The sequence below is a fragment of the Danio rerio genome, chromosome 20, assembly GCF_052040795.2.
Source record: "Danio rerio strain M-AB ecotype USA chromosome 20, GRCz13ab, whole genome shotgun sequence".
Lineage (NCBI taxonomy): Eukaryota > Metazoa > Chordata > Actinopteri > Cypriniformes > Danionidae > Danio > Danio rerio.
This window is the reverse complement of record NC_141040.1, coordinates 36,207,117-36,227,135: the sequence shown is the minus strand read 5'-3', so window position 1 is coordinate 36,227,135 and position 20,019 is coordinate 36,207,117. Positions and strand designations below refer to the sequence as shown.

General features: G+C 35.3%; 2 protein-coding genes across 5 annotated transcripts in view; one reads left to right on the top strand and one right to left on the bottom strand.

Annotated features, from left to right (window-relative positions):
- Nucleotides 1-20,019, bottom strand: part of sesn1 (sestrin 1) — an 81,881-nt gene that overhangs the window by 2,511 nt on the left and 59,351 nt on the right. The window contains exons 1-7 of one of the 4 annotated variants that reach the window (XM_087296608.1): nt 3,155-3,390; nt 2,274-2,339; nt 1,884-2,117; nt 1,616-1,798; nt 717-947; nt 446-593; nt 79-191 (exon numbers count right to left, since the gene is read on the bottom strand). In XM_087296608.1, coding sequence (XP_087152734.1) covers nt 79-191; nt 446-593; nt 717-947; nt 1,616-1,798; nt 1,884-2,117; nt 2,274-2,339; nt 3,155-3,256 — 1,077 coding nt within the window. In that variant the 5' untranslated portion in view covers nt 3,257-3,390. Of the gene's footprint in view, nt 1-78; nt 192-445; nt 594-716; nt 948-1,615; nt 1,799-1,883; nt 2,118-2,273; nt 2,340-3,154; nt 3,391-20,019 lie in introns of those variants that run through there. The other 3 variants (NM_001002660.1, XM_087296606.1, XM_087296607.1) reach the window with 3 other exon arrangements.
- On the top strand, nt 10,942-12,720 carry LOC147839366 (uncharacterized). Its single transcript, XM_087298364.1, has 4 exons — nt 10,942-10,980; nt 11,148-11,303; nt 11,445-11,537; nt 11,973-12,720. The coding sequence occupies exons 2-4, from the start codon at nt 11,199-11,201 to the stop codon at nt 12,192-12,194; spliced, it is 420 nt and encodes a 139-aa protein (XP_087154490.1). The 5' UTR covers nt 10,942-10,980; nt 11,148-11,198; the 3' UTR covers nt 12,195-12,720.

Sequence of the window (20,019 nt, the reverse complement as noted above, 5' to 3'; positions counted from 1 at the left end):
CACAAAACATAGGGCTGTTAATGTAATCCTAATTTTTCTTTGGTAGTCAAAGGCAAAGATGATGTCCCTTCCTCTCACCTGCACTCTGAGAGTTGGTACATGTTCTCCTCTCCTGGAGAAGTCTTTATAGCCATAACTAGGGTCTTCAAAGTGTCGCGAAACATCTCTGGATGGCACACACTCCTCATCTTCTGTTGAGCAAACACGATGATTTATTGTGATTGAGTACCAGTAATAATTAATCCCAATAAAACAGGAAATCAGCATATTCAGATTTCTGAGCGACTTTGGGATTTAAATACATTAATAGACATTAATCATTTTCATCTTAATTGTATTTCACAATTTTATCGTTTTTTTTATCAAATAAATAGATGAGGAAAACAGGCTTGGAGTAATGTCTAACGTACTGATATGAAACATTTTAGTGGAAGCATCTACTTACCAGAGGTGACCACCAGCATACACTCCGTCTTCTCCCTCTCAAAACGAGTGGCCATTTCCTCCTGGCTGGCTTCTTCTTCATCACGACATTCCTGAAGCTGCTTCATCCTCTCCATGAGCACTTCCACCTCACCAGATGATTCTGACACCTAAAACATGCATACAGGAGTCTAGATCAACACAAACGTAATGTACGTTGTACTGAAATTTGAACCTCACATTCCACAGGTTTTTGCGATCATTTTTTCGTTGAACGTTGGCCTGTGTCTCACCTGCTGGTTCCCAAACATATCCTCCTGGGCACCGTTGCCATTGGCAATGTCACAAACGCAGTACCCGCTGAGTGAGGGCGGCCTGAACGTGTGTCCTCCATCTGTGTGGATGTCAGGGGTGATGCCGCAACCAAACGTGAAGGAGGCCAGAGAGTGATAGTGTGTGAGTAGCACCACAGCATGGATCAGCTCAGCCAGGGACCAGCTGTGCTCCTCTGCCTTCAGCAGACGCTGTTATTTAGAAGAAGGAGAAAAACATATACATTTCAATGACAGGCAGGAGTTTCCACAACAAAAGAAATAGAGTAATATTTGAAATATCTAAAAGATGCCAGGTTCTTAGAAATATACTCTCACTATTTATGTGGTTTTGAGGGAAAAAAAATCCAAAACTTTCAGTGTAGTTTCAGTTTAATGACTCATCCAGTATCGCTACTGTTAAAATACCATTCGTAAATACTTAGAAATAAAGAATTACACCAACCTATGAAGTAAAGCTTGTTGTTCAAAGACTAAATTGTTTTACTGAGACTTCTTTTGTGAAAGTCTCAACTTTTTTTCACCAAAAACCAAACAGAATACATTTTTATTCAGAAATTAATATTAAATTAACATAAATTTAACTTATACTGAAATGAACATGCTCATCACAGAAGTGATGCGTTCAAATCACTATCTGCATGTGTTTATCATGAATTAATAGCACCATGTATCTAAAACATTAAATGCTAATAAAATAACCCCATTTAAGCTCGTTTAAATCCTATCTACTGAAACCTGATCAGTTTTCATACTTCACAGTATCGTGTAACAGCATTATAAAACATCTCGATGCTCATTACAGTTGCATAACAACTGTTGGCGAGTTTCCACGAGTGACCGTGAGGCTGAAGTCATACCTCAATGTGTTCTTTGGTGAGCAGCCAGGGGCGGTGGGCCAGGATCTTATTGAGCTCCCCGAGAGCCTGCAGCTTCCGTGGGGCTTCTTCCAGACCATTCAACCACTTCGGATCACCTCCGACCTGCAGGAAGTCATTCACGTGCAGGTTGACCAGATACGTGCACTGGTGCCTAGCAGCAGCCTGTTGAACACAGACACAAGCATTTAGAACAAGCTACCACTGGGGTTTTTGAATTTCATACAAAAAATACCGTCTGCAACCTCACCATTATTCCAATATAATGCCTGCAGTGCAGAGACAATGGACCGTCCATCTGAAGGAGGTAATGTTGTGTCCTAAGAAAGCTCTCCAGATATTGAGGATGAAACCCCATGACCAAGGAGATGTTGTCGAGGCGACCAAGCACTGCAAAGGCATCCTCAAAAATCGACTGTGTCCTTTCATCCAATTTACTGACTTGAAGTATCTGGGACAACAGGGGAGTAGAGACGCGGTGAACCTGAGGAATTCAGTGCTGGTAAAATAACTTCACTAAAGTGTATGATAAATGCTGTTTGTGCGATTAAAAATAACAGAGGTGCCATTTGTTGATTAAAAATGATTGTTGCCAGATTTATGTTAACTTTGAGCAAGCGGGGCAGATGTTAACGCTCACCTCTTTCTCTGGTATAAATCTACTTGGTCCATTTCCCACTGGTCTGGGGATTCGCACTCCAACATCCTAGAAAAGATTGAAAAAAACATGATTACATGATCGAAAACCACAGAGAAGCTCTTGGCATGAAGCTATACTAGTATCGAAGAATTTCTGGCATCAGACCAGAGCTCTTAAAAACAACATCCTTCCTCAGCTCAAACATCAACGGCTGGTTCTAGAATATTCTACGGCATTTAGTAGTAAATAAATCCTTTATAATACATAACCAAAAATGCATTATAATATAAGTAGCAAATGATCATTCATCTTGAACATCATTCATCTTCTCACTGTCAAAGACACAAAGAGAATGACTCAAAACAGCCTAGATACCTTATGAACAAAGGTTGGCTGAGTTTGCAATGCACCAGTGACATAAACATGAAAAATTGCTGAATCAGATAGGGATATGCAAGAAATTGTGCAAAAAAATACATTGTTATTAATTACATTGGTATTAAACTTGACTCCGCAAACAATGAGATCGTCCCCCTGCAGCAGCATACAGCAGTTGCAGACAATGGCATACTGTATATGCATATATGATCTCACAATGTTTATTAAATTAAAAGAAGAATTTGGTCAATGTGACACTAACTTCATATCGTTAGTCATTGATCAATAGCAAGTATATAATGATCAGATGACAGAAAAACAAGCCACCGGTCTTCATGATTCAAGTACAAAGAACTGACTGCACTGCAGCAAACGATCTGAATGAACGAACATATACTGAAATCAACGAACAGAACTCAAAGGAAACAAGTTAACGAATAACATAAAAAGTGTAACAATAAGTCGTTATTTAAACTCGATGTCAAACTCATACGCTTTCTTACCTTTTTACTAAGTCGCTCGCACTGTGTGCAAATTTTAAACAAGTCTGTCATGGTGAGAGAGGAGTTTTCCATAGTTTCATTAGATGCCAATGCGTGCCTCATATTGCGCTGTTCTGCTTTTAAAAATAAAATCTAGAGCGACTGTTCTTTGTATTTGCTTTATCCTGTTGTTCCTTGAGGCATTGGGTTATGCTACCCGTTCATATCAGCTGTTCCAGCTCCCGAGCAGAATACCCACTGCTTCCTAGCCCTCTTGTGGTAAATAACAGGCTGTTAACGTGAGTGACGTGACCAGGAGCCAATCGCGTTGCGAAAACAACCTACGTTGTCCAATCAAAGCCAAGAGGGCGGAATTAAAGACACAACGCCTTCAGCCGACTTAACACTGTACTTCACGCAAAAATATTAATTCTGTCATTATTTGTGGACCAATGCATCATAGAAACATTGAACTATTGCGCATTAAAGCTAAAATACGGCGATTTAGACTACTTTATGCAGAAAAGGATACATTAAAATGATCTCACATTTCCCTTTGTGCCTCACATTAGAGTCATACAGGTTTAAAACAACATGAAAGTAAAATAAACCACGTTGTAAAGCATAACGTAACTAACATTAAAGTCATTTCATGTATTAAGAGTTAATGGAGTGATATGCACTCTGCACTTCTGATAGAGAGCTTTCCTTTGCTTACAGATGCATGACTGGAAAGCTTTCTAATATTGGTTAATACTTAACCGACTTTTAACTTTGTCTTCCAATAAACCTATTTACATGGTTTGTTTAGTAGTCTATATGGCCACAGTTTCAAAAGCCCGATGTAAGGGGCTGATTTAAGTAGCTCGAGCAAGAGGGAGGGGATGTTTTTTCCTTGAGCAAAAGCGAACTGCAGTAAACAAGCCTCGCAACGTGAATGAGGATGACGGCATGGACTACAGTGAAAAACAAGCCAAGATCAATCCCTGCCCTCAGCTTTATATCCCCCACAGGGAACAAGTCAAGACACCTAGCAGATAAAGTGACGCTTTTGGCAGGAGTATTGATTATTTTCTAGGAAAAAGAAGTAGAAGAAAAAAAAAACTTCTACAGGTGCCTTTGGTTTTTCAATACATTTTAAAAATGTTGTTCACACAGTTTAGAGACTGAATCTTTAAATATGAATGCATAACTGCACAATACCTAATGTCTTTATTTGTGCAAATGCACAATCGTAGAATATATACAAGTCCATCTAATTAAAGTTCTGTGCATGAGCAGAAGGCTGTCAAAGCTTTTGGATTTGGCATCGCTCACGAGATGAAGAGTAGCTATTCAGCATGTTCATTGTGTCTGAAGGGACTGTCCTACACCAGGGGGCTGAGAGGGGTGTAAACAGACCAGAGCAGGAGTCAGCACTCTCTCTAGTGATAGAGAGGTGGTTTAACCAGGTCCACTGAGCCCTATGGCTCAGCAAACCTACAGAAGAGAATGGTCAGCGTTTGCCTTGCGCCCACCTCCCGTTTCCCCCTCTTTATTAAAAAAAAGGCAGACTATTATTGTAGAACAAACTTCAGGCTCTACTGTACTCACACCACATCATAACATAGGGCTCTATTGGTTATATAGATAAGAAAATAGACTGCACAAAGAGTTTACTATAGTACTCCAGTCATATAAAAACACCTAACAAAAATCAAAAGCTTGCACAATTGTTGGCAAACACTTAAGTGTTGTCTTTAGAGTCTTTTTCAGTTGTATCATTCCAACTCATTTAACCATCACACATGAGGAACATGCCTGGACATATACATGTACTTCTGAGAAAATACACAAACTATCAATTTTCATTTTATTTCCAAATTAAACATGCCAATCAAGTCAAATTAATCCAATCATCATTACTGTAAGCCGATTGTCTTTACTGTAACCTAAAAACTTACAAATAAAACTAAAGCTTTTCAAAACTCTCATGGTGTCTGTGACTGGAAATCTCTTTAGCCTATTGTTTGTTCAAATATGAAACAGCAGATTTAAACCATTTATTCAAGCCTATATATGTGAATGACAAGACTGGAAAAAGTGACTTCTTCAACATCTTCAGATAACTCTGGCTTTGCCGGTGAAAAACTTTCATATTTGTGTGAACGCGTTCTGTGTAACAGGGTGTGTTTGTAGAAGTGCCTCTCTGTGTGAATATGCGTCTTTGCGCTGTTGTTTTTCTTGTGCTGAACGAGCAGCCATACTAAAACCACAAGCCGTCGGATGTTCAACAAGTGGCAGAAAAAGTTGCCTGACGCAGCCCTCGTCTGAACTGGTTCCATCCTGACCTATCAGAGAGCAGGGGGAAGAAAGAGCGAAAAAAAAATAACACAAAAGACACAAGCCTAGCAACAGGAGTCAGCCAATCAGAGAGCAGAACAACAGTTTCAGGGTCCAATCTGTTTTTTCACCCTCACTCCCCCACTGTAGTGCCTCTGAAAGAAAAAAAAGTAGTCTAACTTCAAAATGAAGTTGTTTCTCGGTCTGTTCAATGACTGGGAGTGATATGTTTTTATGGCTGAATGTATCTGTTGCTTTGTACACTGAAAAAAGTGTTGCAAGTCGACTAAAGTCTTTGCAGCCTTGAACTTTAGACCATATGGTGTGACAATAGTCACAATGTAAAACATAACAATAAAAAGAATGGAAATATATGATTTCAGTGACCCACATTGAGAATTTTTAATTGTTTGCCATTTGTTTTAAATTAACTAAAATCCTATTCTATGACACTAGGAAAGATTATCAGTCAAAAAAAACACTAACTCTGCAGTACATTGGGGTCCCTCTTTTTTTAGTTTTTGCCTCCCGTTAATCTTCAAATTTACATATTAGTTATTGTGAACTTAATGGATGAGCCCTGCTTTGGTGATTATCTTTTTGTTGTAAATACATATTCAAATTAAGTGGTTGAACACGTCTGAACTTGTCCCCATTGTTTTAGGGATTAATGTTATTCTTTGTGCGATTCATAAAAAAAATTATAAAATAAAAAAAAATATCTACATGCTTATTAAGAAAATGTCTTAACAATAGACTTTAACTTTTCTCCCCCTCACTCTCTTTATACATATATAAACATTAGGCATGTACTCTGTACCCTATATACACTCACTGGCCACTTTATTAGGTACACCTTACTAGTCATGGGTTGGATCCCCACTTGCCTACAGAACTGCCTTAATCCTTCGTGACATAGATTCAACAAGGTACTCTCTTAGCTGACAGGAGTGGCACCCGGTTTGGTCTTCTGCTGCTGTAGCCCATCTGCCTCAAGGTTTGACATGTTGTGCGTAATAAGTGGTTATCTGATTTACTGTTGCCTTTTTATGAGCTCAAACCATTCTGGCCAATCTACTCTGACCTCTGGCATCAACATGGTATTTGTGCCCACAGAACTGCTGCTCGCTGGGTATTTCCTCTTTTTTTGACCATTTTCTGTAAACCCTAGAGATGGTTGTGCTTGAAAATCCCAGCAGATTAGCAGTTTCTGAAATACCCAGACCAGTCTGTCTGGCATAAACAACCATGACATGTTCAAAGTCACTTAAATCACCTTCCCCATTCTGATGCTCGGTATGAACTGCAGCAGATCGTCTTGACCATGTCTACATGCCTAAATGCATTGAGCTGCTTATGTTATTGGCTGATTAGAAATTAGTTAACAAACTGTTGGAGAGGTGTACCTAATAAAGTGGCCGGTGAGTGTATGTATGTATGGATAAAGAAGCCAGAATAAATTTTTTTTTTGTCTTTGGTTTTAATAACTTGCACTTGTTAAAATCAACAAGTATCAAAGGCTCATTCTTATTACTGATTTGATTCATTTAATTGGTTACTTCTCTCCAAAATAATAATTTGCATGTCATTTGCACACCCTCAGGGCATCCAAGAACAAGGTCGTCAGGTAATTTGGTTTTGCCTGTAACTTGTTTTTTGACTTTCAAACTGTTGGCAGCCACTAATAAACTTCATTGTACTAATGAAAAAAATCCACCTACGCTACATCTTGAATGACCCGAGGGTTAGCAAACGAACAGTAAATAATTATTTTAGTTTTTTTGGGTTGACTATTTCTTTTATTTTCGTAAAGTTATCAAAAGCAGCTTTATTTTACTAACCCTCCATTCTACAGTTAGTACCTTGTTTACTGCATGTCATCTGAGTCAGTGTCTTTGCTTGCTGGAGGCCAATGAACTTTCCTTACAGTGAGAGTTCAATGACTGTAGACTGTGCTCAGGCTCAATAGATCTTTTCAAGACACTAAACATATAACAAGCATTTAACAGGGCTTTCCTCCATTATCAGATCCACCTTTCCTCTGGCTCTTTCATCCTCATATCCTCTATGTCACTGGTCATTTCTCCCACCCAGCTTCCCTTGTTCTGCACTGTCAAACTAGCACTTGTATTCAGCTTAGGAGTTCTGAGAACCAGACTGATTGGAGCAGCTCAGTCCTGCATCTGTCTTCCTGAAAGAGGTGCGGTCCACTAGGAGCACTGATACAAATGAACACACACACATACACATCCAGACAGTCTGAGGAAATGGCACTCCCAAAGCACAAACTAGCACGCATATGCAAACTCTACTTAAAAATAAGGACTGTTTCTACAGGCTAGCAGTCCAGATTTAATGTTTAATATTAAATGTAATATTAAAATAAAAGTAATAATCAAGCACGAATGCAACTTATAAAGGTGTCCATTCACAAAGGACGTGCTTCTGCATTCCTGATCTATTTTCAACCTGTCATCCATGTTGGGAAGCAATCACATGACATCTATGGCAAATTAACTGTTCCTTGCTTTTTATTTAGCATCATGAACACTATTTTAACATCAAATGTCAACTTAAGTACAGCACAAACTTTTTGCATGACATTGCACTTTGTCTAATGTTGCACTAACTTTCCGTGTGCTTGCTGCTTAAAGAATGAATCCTTTTTTTTAGTAATGATGCATTTAATTGATCACAGTGATCATTAATCCTAACCATTCAATTAAATGCTGTTTGTTTGTACATTCTAATAATGAAATAATCCTAAAAAAAACAATGCAATAGTTATTTATTTGTACTTATTTAACATCTACTCTTTATTTAGTTAAACATTATTCTTGTTTTTTATTTTTATTTATTTTATCATTATTCTTTTACTGCAATCTTTTAACTTCTGTTCTTAAAGAACAAGTCTACCTGGGTGAAAGGTGGGGATTCAGGTTGTATTATGATATAATCAATTGCTGTAAAATTTCTATATTAAACAAAAACTGAAATAATAAAAAGAATTGTTCACAAAAAAAATATCCTAAAAAACCTTTTATTAAAAATGTTAAAGATCCTGTGAATGCTTTATTCGTTGTTTGACGTAATCTCAACCGAAACACGAAGAGAGGGTCAGACATAGTGTAGCTCCTCCACTATTTAAAAATTTAGCCAATGGGATTTTGTTTTATCACTGCTCTGCCAGTGAGAGTGGTTAAGCCCAAGTGCATCAAATGAAAAGCAAACGAGAAGCGTCTTAAAGGAGGCGGGGCATGTCAGATACTAAAGAGCATTTGATTGGCTATAATGTGATGAGAAATGTGGTATCGTATGTGGTGACGTGAAATAAGCGTTGCTCCATTTAGGTGGAAGTGACAAACTACTAGCTTTAAATGTTTATATCAGTTTTATATCTTCTAGACGCAAATTTTGTCACTGTTTCGGAGCAGACTAGCTTATAGATATCCTAAAAATGAACAATACTGATACTAACATCTAAAAAACTGATTTTAATTTCATGGGACCTTTAAGCTGATAATGATAATAAATATTCCATGAGCACAAAATCTGGAAATTAGAACAATTTCCGAAAGATCACTAATCCACTGTTGCTTAAAAATTCACCTTTGAAATCATGTAATTAAAACAATTTTCAATTCTTATATTAGAAAACTTTCTGAAACTTTCTAAGTGAAAGGTGTCTGGAGTGACACGCTAAAAGTCTAAAACATACATTACCAAACTAATCGGTATCTACAAACAAATAAGCATTTCTTTCAGTTGATATTGGTAATGGTTTATCAATCAATGATAAGATTTAAAAAATCCAAATTTAAGTTGTCCATATCTGAACCAGATCTGTGTTGAAGCAACCAAGCATTTTGCACTGAGTGTAGTATCAAGGTCATTTTAGTGGAGGTACACTCTAAAAAATAACTCAAGCGATCTGTTACCACCACAGAGTTTAATACATTGTTGTAACTTAAAAATTCTACATTGCTGATTATATTAAAACTTTTAAATTGCCAGAGTAATTTTATTAAGTTTACACAACAGGAAAATATTGATAATTACATCAACTTAAAAAAGAGGGTAATTTAAAGATAAATATATCTGTCAATTAGTTTAAAACAATATTTAACTTATAACAACCCAAAAAAATTGCGTTGATAACTCAATTTTTTCACACCAATGGAGTTCTGGATTTCAAAGCTCCTACCTCACTGAACGATCAACAGGCATGTCCGGACAAGTTTTAAGCAGACTGTTTGGCACAAAGGATACTTTAAGGTGAGAAATCTGGGTTTTATTTCATTTCCAAATCAATATTCTACATTCCATTAGTGTTGGCTACTCCTGGTAAATTATAGTTGATGTTGGCAGTGTTTTTTTACTAGAAAATAGTAGATAAAAAAAGTAAAAACACATACGGTAAGCCAGAAAGGCAATTTAGTATATATGTCAAAATAACATAAAGTTTATATAGTAGATGCTTTTTTCATAAATAGTATTGCTTTATCCTGCATGTTTTATGTTAGTTACCCTAGCAGAAATATATTTTCTGGAGCTTGCTCACAGTTGTTATCCAACCTGAAATTTGTATTTTATTCCTCCTGTTCTTATGGAAAATACTACATTTATCTACTGATTGCTAAGATTTTCATACAAAGTTCATGCAACTGTATTACAACTTTCTAGGCTGATCTGTATTTTAGATATAAGTAGGCTTGTATATAAAATAGGTTGGGGTGCAAAATGTGTAAATTTGAAACATCAACACAAATAGTTTTGCTAAAACATTACAGACTACACCATGGTAATTGTGGGCAACCATTTTCATGCCTCTGTCAAGATTGTTTGTGTTTTTTCAGAACATGGGGCAGCCTTAGATCACATTTATCAAGACATCAAACTTAGAAAACCTCCAGATTTGCAGAAAGTTTTTATTTTACTTGTCCTTGTTGCAATGCCATGACAATTTCCATAGAAATAAAAAAAACACGAAACTGTCATCTGTGTATTTCAGAACTGCAATTTCAGAACTAACATTTATGGTACATTTGCTTCGCACAGAAGCCGAAAACATACTCCTCACTCATTGCATGACTTCAAGGCAGACATAATAAAAAGGTATGTATGTTCATTCAATGCAGATCAACACAGTGATGTGGAAGGTCAAAGTGGGGATCTGTCTGATGAAGGTCAAGATGACAATAATGATGTGACAGACCTGCCAAACTGCATAGAAAAAAAAAATAGCTTTGTTGTTTCTAAAACTGGAGAGCACTTTTAATGTAGCTTACAGGTGTATAGAAGAGGTTGTTAAAAAGTTACATTTTATATCTCGATCAGCATCTGGACCCATCATCAAAGGTATTTTTCAGTCCTGCTTGGGTTGTAAAGCCCATCTTACAGTCCACAAATCTGTCTAATGTAAACCTTTTGCATGAAGTAACAAAAATAAACAATTTTCAAGTTGATATCTTGGGATATCTTGGGATATCTTGGAGCGCTGGCCTGCATTATCAGATGCAACACAGGTAAGTTTAGTTTTATTTTTAGTCTAGTTTCACAATTTTGCGAGAAAATCATCTTGAAGTTATTTATGCTAAAAACTTCTTACAACAATAACATATTACATGTTATTTGTTGTGTTACACATTGTATACAATTATTCCATTATTTAAATATTCTATTTTTTCTACAGATAAATGAAGAATTCAAGAGGATAACCACTGTAGGTCTTGAATCCACATTTATGGCCAAACTTGACAAATGCACCCCAAAACTAATGGACCTGGCCTCATCAAGGGGAGGAGCTAAAGGGGAAAGAATCAGAAGGATTAAGGATATGCTTCTTGAGGTATTGTAAATAATTTGTACACACTAGAATAGTTTAGATTTGTGTTAAATTGTCAGGTTGCCATCAGTTGTTTGTTCAGATAAAACTATATTCATTTACTGTAGGTACTTTATCTTAATATATATTTTTCTAATTAAACAGAACAATGCAGTTGAAGTATGGAGAGAAGTAGCCATTCACTGTCTTGTTGTCTATCTTGGAGAGAAAGAAGAGGATATTTTCAAGGAGTTTGCTGTGAGTATTACAATGTTTTAAAATTAAAATTAAATATTCCCTTGACAGTGGAAACATACAAGACAAAATATGTGCTCAATGACTGCTCTCTTTTAGTTAAATGTGTAGGTATATTACATTGTCTACACACACTGAGTTTACCTAGCTCTGTGTTAAAATAACAATGTACTATTTAGTTCAATAAACAGATGTTGACAATAATGAGAAAGATTTGTAAAATGGGTGTGACAGTTGCGTTTCACTTTTCCATTTAAATTACATTGTGAAACGAATTATTCTTATGAGTGAGTAGCTGGGTGCATGCATGTAAGGGGTAAAATAAAACAAAGTTTCCAGAGATTAACTGAAATCATATGTAAGTAAAATAAAAAATTGAAGTAATTATAAATTTAATTATCTCTATCATGCTAATCAATTTTTTTTTTGCTTTACAAGAATACACAAGAAATTGAGGCAGACCTTGAAAAGCAAGTGATGAAAATTGCCATCATTGGTGATCTGTCAACTATGGAATTAAACTACAAGACGGGAACCATCATTGTTGAGGGCATCAGAATCCTGATTGGAATGGATATCTCAAGGTGTTGTGCTCTGCTAACGGGCATAATATATGCTCTGAATCTGAGCTACCCCAAGGAGCTTAAATATACTTGTTAAGTGTTTCAGAAGCTGTTTCTTGAACTTGATGGACTGAATCCCAGTGCAAAAGTAATGCGTCTCAAGAACAGCATTTTCTGAAGCCTCTACTTATTTCAAAGTACATTTTGCTCTTTATGTTGCAACTACATTGTTTTGTATTTTGAAGTCCACATGCTGATCTTTTTATTTCATACTGTTTATATGAATGGTGGCATTTATATATGTTTGTTTATAATAATACAAATGTTACATGTTTTACAATTAAGGTTAACTAATAACAAGTAGTTTGTAAAATATTCAATTTATAAGTTAATAGTTAGCTTTAAGTGTATCAATGCCTATAACTCTTGTTTTGATGGAATTCATTGTGATGGCATAGCTATGCATGCATGCACATTTTTGAAGGCAAAGCTGACGTGTCAGTTTGTTTATAATTTGTGAGACAGTGCACATTTGTGTTTTGTAAACTTTGAGAAGTGCAATATTTAAAATAAAACACTGAAAACTGTGTTTCTAAATAAATAAAAAGCTACTGAAATTAAAATTGCTGTTGTTTAAAAATGTATTTCTTACAAGCACCTAAATTAACAATAATATGAAAACAAACAAAAAATTTAATTTCAGCTACTTAATTTTTTTGAGATTCTAAACTTGAAAACTAGCATGTATAATTATGGTAATTAAGTACATAACACTGGTTTTTGTTTAAATGTTAATAAAAAAAGCTAGTTGGAACAACTTAATTTTTTAAGTACTCAACTTAAAAAAATTGAGGTTGTGCTATGTAAAAATACCTCTGATTGAAGAGGTAAAGGTAATTTGGCTAACTTAATAAAGTTTGCTGTCTGAACTTCATTTTGTTAGATGTTGCCGTAACTTGAAAATATTGATGCAAACTGTTGCGTAGATTTTTTTTGTTTGGTCTAAACAATATTTTTTAGAGTGTACATAATAAATTGAGTTCACCTCAAGTGTCCTTGCAGAATACCTACACATTTACAGTAGTTGAGCAAACATAGTGTCACAACCAGATTTTGAACAATATGTTTCGATATTTGAAACCTACCAAATTGCCTTATCATGCTTATACCAGGGTTTCTGCAGGTTTCATCAAATCAAATTTAAGACTTTCTAAGACCCTTTTAAGATTAAGAATGTATTTTTAGACTTATACCGACTTAGACTTTCTAATGTGTTATCCTAAAGGAATCATATAATGGTTTCTAGTTGTCTTTCCTTGAATTTATGGAGGAATTTGATGTAAAAATGTCAGTTACACTTTATTTTGATGGTCTATTAGTATTAGTAGACTGTCTGCTTAATATCTGTTGATACTGCTCCTTCCACAGACATTTAACTGAATATAAGAAACTTTGCAAGTACATGTCAACTTACATTTACCCTAACCCCAACCTAGCAGTCTACTTCTAACCTAATGAGAATTAGTTGGCATGCAACTCAAATTCAGCAAACGGATCATCAAAATAAAGTGGGACCAAAATGTTTAACAGCTGTTGTGAATTGTATCTCTTTGCAATAAAAAAAATTAAATATAAAATATAAGGTTTCATTAAGACATATTATTGGTAACTGATCGATTGGATGGAAAAATTAAAACCTGTTTAAAAATTATTTAAGAACTACAACACAGTAGTTCAGTAAATTTAAGACTTTTTAAGGCCTAAAATTTAGTTTTTGAAATTTAATGGCATTCCCAGGGGACACCTTGTTGTAAAGTTTGCTTGTTCTAAATTTATTTCAAACAAATATTAAATAGTTTGATATTTCTTTACATTAGAACCAATGAAATTAAGATATTTATAATATTTATTACAAAACAAAGCCAACATACAAGCAACAACTATTTACAAGCCAGGGTTTGAATTAAATGAAAAATACATAAGAAATTAAATAAATAAATAAATAACAATAAACAGGAAAAGAAAAACTCTGGGGTGAGAAGTGACCTTTATACACCTCTAATATACTATTCATCTTTCAGTACACTTTAGTTTATCTTTTTTTGTTCTAATAATAATAATAATAATTATTATTATTATTATTATTATTATTAATATGTTTTTTTTGTTCCATAAGCCACATTTTGGTTTGAATATTTTTTGAGGCAAATGTAGTCCACATACAGACAATCAGAAATCAAAACCTCACTGTCTTTTGTTGTATAGTTGGAGATCTTTTGCTCGCTTCACCAGTGAGGAAGCCACAGTTCCTGTGGATGTTATGTTAATAGGGAGGGCTCGCAGCTGTTAAAACACAGGGGGCACACCTCATAAAGTTCAATACGTATATCTAACATAAATAAAGCCAAAACCCACTTTTCCAGCTATCTTTAGCACAAAACAAACCACAGTCCCACATAATTAATGATTTTCCTTTATCATTTGATGTTCAACCTAAGCAGACTTTGCTTTATAACAGTCAAAAATCAATACAAATGGTTTAGTCTTGGCTGATGAAGATGTGTGGTTTGCTCTCATTTACTAAACATTACCCTGCATGCGCCCTTGGCCAAACTGTAATTTTCATGTGATGGTAATGCTTTATTAATATGGATCCATGATATGCCAAGTCACTACCTCTTTCGGAACAAACAAGCTTGCATACATGGAGGCAGTGAAAGACTCGACAAAACAACACTTCCTCAATCAGACTGCAGAACACTGTTCCTCAAAACAAAAATAAATATGTAACGAAGCCATAGACTTATCTCTTTTTATTACCCTTCTGTTTATCCATAGTTCACAGCTGTGGAGAGAGGTAACATGATCATATGAATGCCAGCCTGTTTAGTCAGTCTATCATGCCTTACATAATCAGTCTTGGAACAAAACAATAATGGTGTCACTGAACTTGCTGTTGATTCAGCATCTGTTTCATACAACGTGAGACCTGAGATGGACTCAGATTGACTGTCGGCCTGAGGATTGATTGGCAGGATATACTGGAGAAAGATGCTAAATTTATAATAATAGCATTTTATTATCGGTTTTGGAATACTTCTGTAATGTACTAAAATTACATATTTGTCAAAGAGTGTATAGCACAGCACGGAATGTTACATGTAAATCACCTGCTTGAATCATGTCAAGAAAAATACTTTCTATAGCCCTATTTGGATTTAAGGGATGAATGTAAAGGATTTTCACAATTTACAGGGTGTAGTTGGTGACTTCATAGCTGTACGAATCTAGAACGTCAGTGTTTTTCTCTCATGACACATTTGATAGCCCCATTCTGAATTACTTACTGTTTTAGACAAATACAGAGGTCGTTTGACGATTTAACTGCCATCCAAATCCACATCTCTGAGTTTCTAATGGAAGTAATTCTAAAAGTTGTTTTTTAAATCCTTTTTTGGCCACTGAAATGCACTGTACGGTTGCATTATACGGTAATTTACATTTTCTAGTGTATTAAAATTGGACACTTACTTTACAGAAGTGCTAGATATTTATTGTCTGTGGATCATACACCCAGCGCAATAAGGTGCAAGACGTGTTTTGCATGATTTGTTGCTATTTTCAGACCAAAGCAACCTTAATTTTCCCGTTTTGTGCCACGTTGTTTAAAGAGCAAATCCTTTTGAACTTCTTTGTGGACACATGGGTGTACCCGTCTAGAAAGGAGGTGTGTTAAGGTGCATTGTTGGCGTGTTGCTATTTTGAGGAACTGAAATAGACTGCCTTTAATTGACCAGCTGAAAGCAGGTCTAAAGTCCATCACCTTAAACACATACACATTGATTAATACACAAAGGACTTACAGCAATACACAAAATCTTTACAAATAAAAAAAGAATTAAAAATATTTTCTACAAAAATATAAAAACCACTGCCTCCAATTCTTCTTTATCTTGGCTTTTTTTGGTTTATTCATGACAATTTGTATAATTGTCCACCTGTCGGGTCCATATGGGGCATTGGATCATTTTGTGTTTGGATATAACTCAGTTTTTTGACCACACTTCTATTTTATTGTTCATTTATTGGTTTGCTGGAAATTAAGAACTGAATTTATAAATAGTTTTAAAACAAATCTTTGCGCTTAAAACTAAATATGTAGGCTAATGGATGTCTTCAGTGGAGTGAGTACAACATCATTTCCTTATCCACGAAAGTAAAGGAGTAAAGCAATGAGTAAAAGTAGAGAAAGTAAAGAAGCAGAATGGACGAGGCTCGTTCTTTATCCTTGAGCCGCAGATGGTCTGTTTAAGTGTTTTCTTGCTAGTAAAGCATTCAGTTTTTCCACTTACAAAGTCTGCCATGTAAATAGCAAATGCACAATTGGTCTGATTGGTTTAATGCATGTTATGCTCAAAACACACCCATAACTCTTTAAGAGAATAAGCAAAACCCTGTTAGACCATGCGCCATGACAAAGAGTGTATTTTTCTGTCCTTAAAATAGCAAAAGTGGATTTGGACATGCAATCAATACTTTTGCTCCATGCGCTTTAGACTTTGTGCCTATATTGTAAAATAGAGCCCCGTGTCTTTATTATAGGACTAGCTGTCAAAAAACACATTTTCTGAGTTGTGTTGCGGTCCAATGCAATTGTCTGATGTTCAATGCAATCATGCATTGAAATCTTGTGTCTTACTGTAAATATAATTTTAAATTACTGCAGATTTAAATATGCTTGTGCCCAATTTTACTTTTAGCATTCAAATCAAATAATAAATGAATAAAATAATAAACAATTAAAAGACAACCCGAAAGTGAAAATTCTAGGCTACTGTACAGGAGGGAAACAATAATTTGAAATCAGAATTTAAAAAATGCTACCTGAGAAGGAAGCTCACTATGTTTACAGAGTCTACCATTGTTTGAGGCAGATATAGATCATCTGACTTCTTCAGAAATGTTTGTTTGCAGTGGTGCAGCCCAATAACTCTACAGTATCATAAGCTCATATTAAAAAGCTCTGGTGAACTAATTTCACACTCGTGTCCTCTTTCCTCATCAATAACGAATGAGGCCACAGCAAAACCGGATGACCAAACAAAACCGCCTATAGGCCTGGGCCTCAGGCCATGCCACAGTCAGAATGAAGCCACTTAATATTTCATTGTGTATGAAAAGCCTGTACAGACTGCCTAGTTTTCCTTTCCCCAGCTGTAAAAATTTCCATCCTTGAAAGAAGGAAATAATTTACAAACACTAAAAACCTCACAGCCCCTCCTCTTTCTCCCAACAGGTAATGTAATTAGGATCGGTTTTATGCACTCAGGTGGAAAGCTTTACAGTAGATAACACACACAGGATACAGTATGCAGTATTATTGCACAATAACACATTGCATAGCTTGAGCATATTTGCATTGACGCCGTGCACGTGCACAAATGAGAACACCTACAGTTGAAAATCAGTCATTTACCGTGCATAAATCAACATGTCAGGGTGAGCAGGTTCACAGCCTTTGCATATTATAGGTTAATAATCCTATATATACTATATGTTGAGACTCCACCTAAAAACACATACCTGTGCAGTGCTTTTGGCTAAGCCGTCCATTAATAACTAATCCATGCATGTCTGAAAGTGCATATCCATTTTCCATACTGCACCATATAATGTGCTCAAATTCACTTTTAGCATTGATTTATTTTTATTATTATTTACACCTAATATACATTATTAGGTGTTTTTATACATTATTAGCCATAAAATAAAAAATAAGTAAACAAATATATTCTACATTAATAACTATCATTTAAATTTGACTTAAAGGTTTAGTTCACCCTAAAAAGTTGTTCTGTCCCCATAATAACTGGTTAATCTTTTGAAAACTAATGAAGATTTTTTTTATATACATAAAATCTGACTTTATCGGATTTTAGAAATATAGCAGGTATGATTTATGTACACCGATCTATGTTTGTATATAAAAAAGCAAAGTAAATCAACAATCTAATTATCATATAAAGCAATCAAGTCCAGTTTGTATCAAATTTCTTGATTCATATGGATTTTTTAAATCTCTTAATGATTGTTTAAAAGCATGAGAGTTTTTGAGTGAATACACTCTAAAAAACAATGAGTCATTTATTTAACCCAATGGTTGAGTTAAACATATTTGGTGCTTTGTTTAGGTATTTTTAATCTTTATTTGGTTATGTATTTAATAACTCAACTAGCTGGGTTAAAAATTTGAATTTCAACAGTCAACTGATTTAACTGACACAGAACAGCTGTGTTAATATGCGTGTGTAATGTTGTTTTTGCGTTATAAAGTTTATTTAAGCTCTAACGCAATAATATTGTTGTTATTTTTTTTAATCAAATTACCTCCCCGTTTCATGTTTTTTTTACATCCGTTTCACCATCCAAGGCCATCATTTAGAACCGTTTGAATGTGGCTAAAATGTATTGTACATTGTGGACACTGAGTGAAGCCTGCTGCAGCTGCTGGATAGTACAGCACACAGAGCTCCATATTCTGCTCCATCAACACATGATTTTCTGCTTGCACAGTTTATAACTGTCTAGACTTTTTCTGTTTTGTTTCTTCATTGTTTGTGATTTTTGATTTTTTTTAACATAAGTGTCTGGAACCTAAAATGTAATGGAAATAAAGCATTTTTAATATTTTTCTATACCGTATGTTATTTATTTACACAATCATAATTACAAAATTAATAGTGGTAATAGTAATAGTAGCAATAGTAATACCAGAATGGAAGTAATAACATTTAATCAAAATAACCCAATGCATTGGGTTAAAATAACCCATAGTTGGGAAGGTGCTATAATAACCTACAGTTGAGTTATATGTTGGGGTATTTTTAACCCAACTATTTTAACAGAGTATTTAAATGGATTTCTATGGAAAATATTGCTTTATTTGTGTTACAACGATAAAGGGGAAACACTAATTAAACATGTCAACCACTAAACACTAACAAAAAAACACTCCACAAACCTTCCAAAAGCAACACTAATTTCTACATTACAAATCAATGCCCGACAGTCGTATTTGCTAAAATGAAAAGACATAGACTTGATTCCTGATTGCATTCAAACTCAGTAAAAGCTTTCAAAACCACCGCTTCTCGTTTTTAAATACAGCAACATCACTGTTGTTCCACAGTTATAAGCTTGCAAAAGAGAGAAGGAGGCTAGGAACACTGTTATTTATGAAGACAAAATGAGGAAGTGTGCCAAAAATTCCCCCTAAACACCCACACCACCCCCTCCCGACTCATTCTTTCTTATCCTTCCATCCGAGAGAAGAGGAGAAACAGGTTCGGCAGACTAGAAGCTTGCTGACTAAATAACATGTTGCAAAACTGAGACAGACTGAGAAAGAGAAAAGAGAGAGAGAGAGGGGGGCAGCAAGATAAATCATTGACAGGCTCATAAACTGAACAACATGTCAGGAAATTACTATAAATGATTCAAATTAACTGTAACTGCTCTGAACCGGTATGTTGGTCATACGTAACAGGGCACAGAAAAAAAAACATGTACACATGAGCCAAACCTCTGAATGCCAGAGGAGTGTTAATCTTGGTTCTGGACATGCTTTCGCAGTGCAAATAATAGGAACAAATGATGTCCGACTCGCCTTCATGAGAACACTGGCTTCATACACATGACCGTCTGTTAGGGAGCTCATTTTTAGAGGAGCCATATGGTCAGCAGCGGGGAAAGACTAGACTTGTCGCGCTTGGGCCAAATTAAACTATACGTTCTCTACACAAAACACAATCTTTAAGGAAGATAAATCAAACTGTAACAGCAAGTCATGGATGAAAACAAACAGTGCAAAAAAAACTAGTTTTTTAAGCTTTAGTAGCTTTTGTCGTGACTTTTAATGTGAA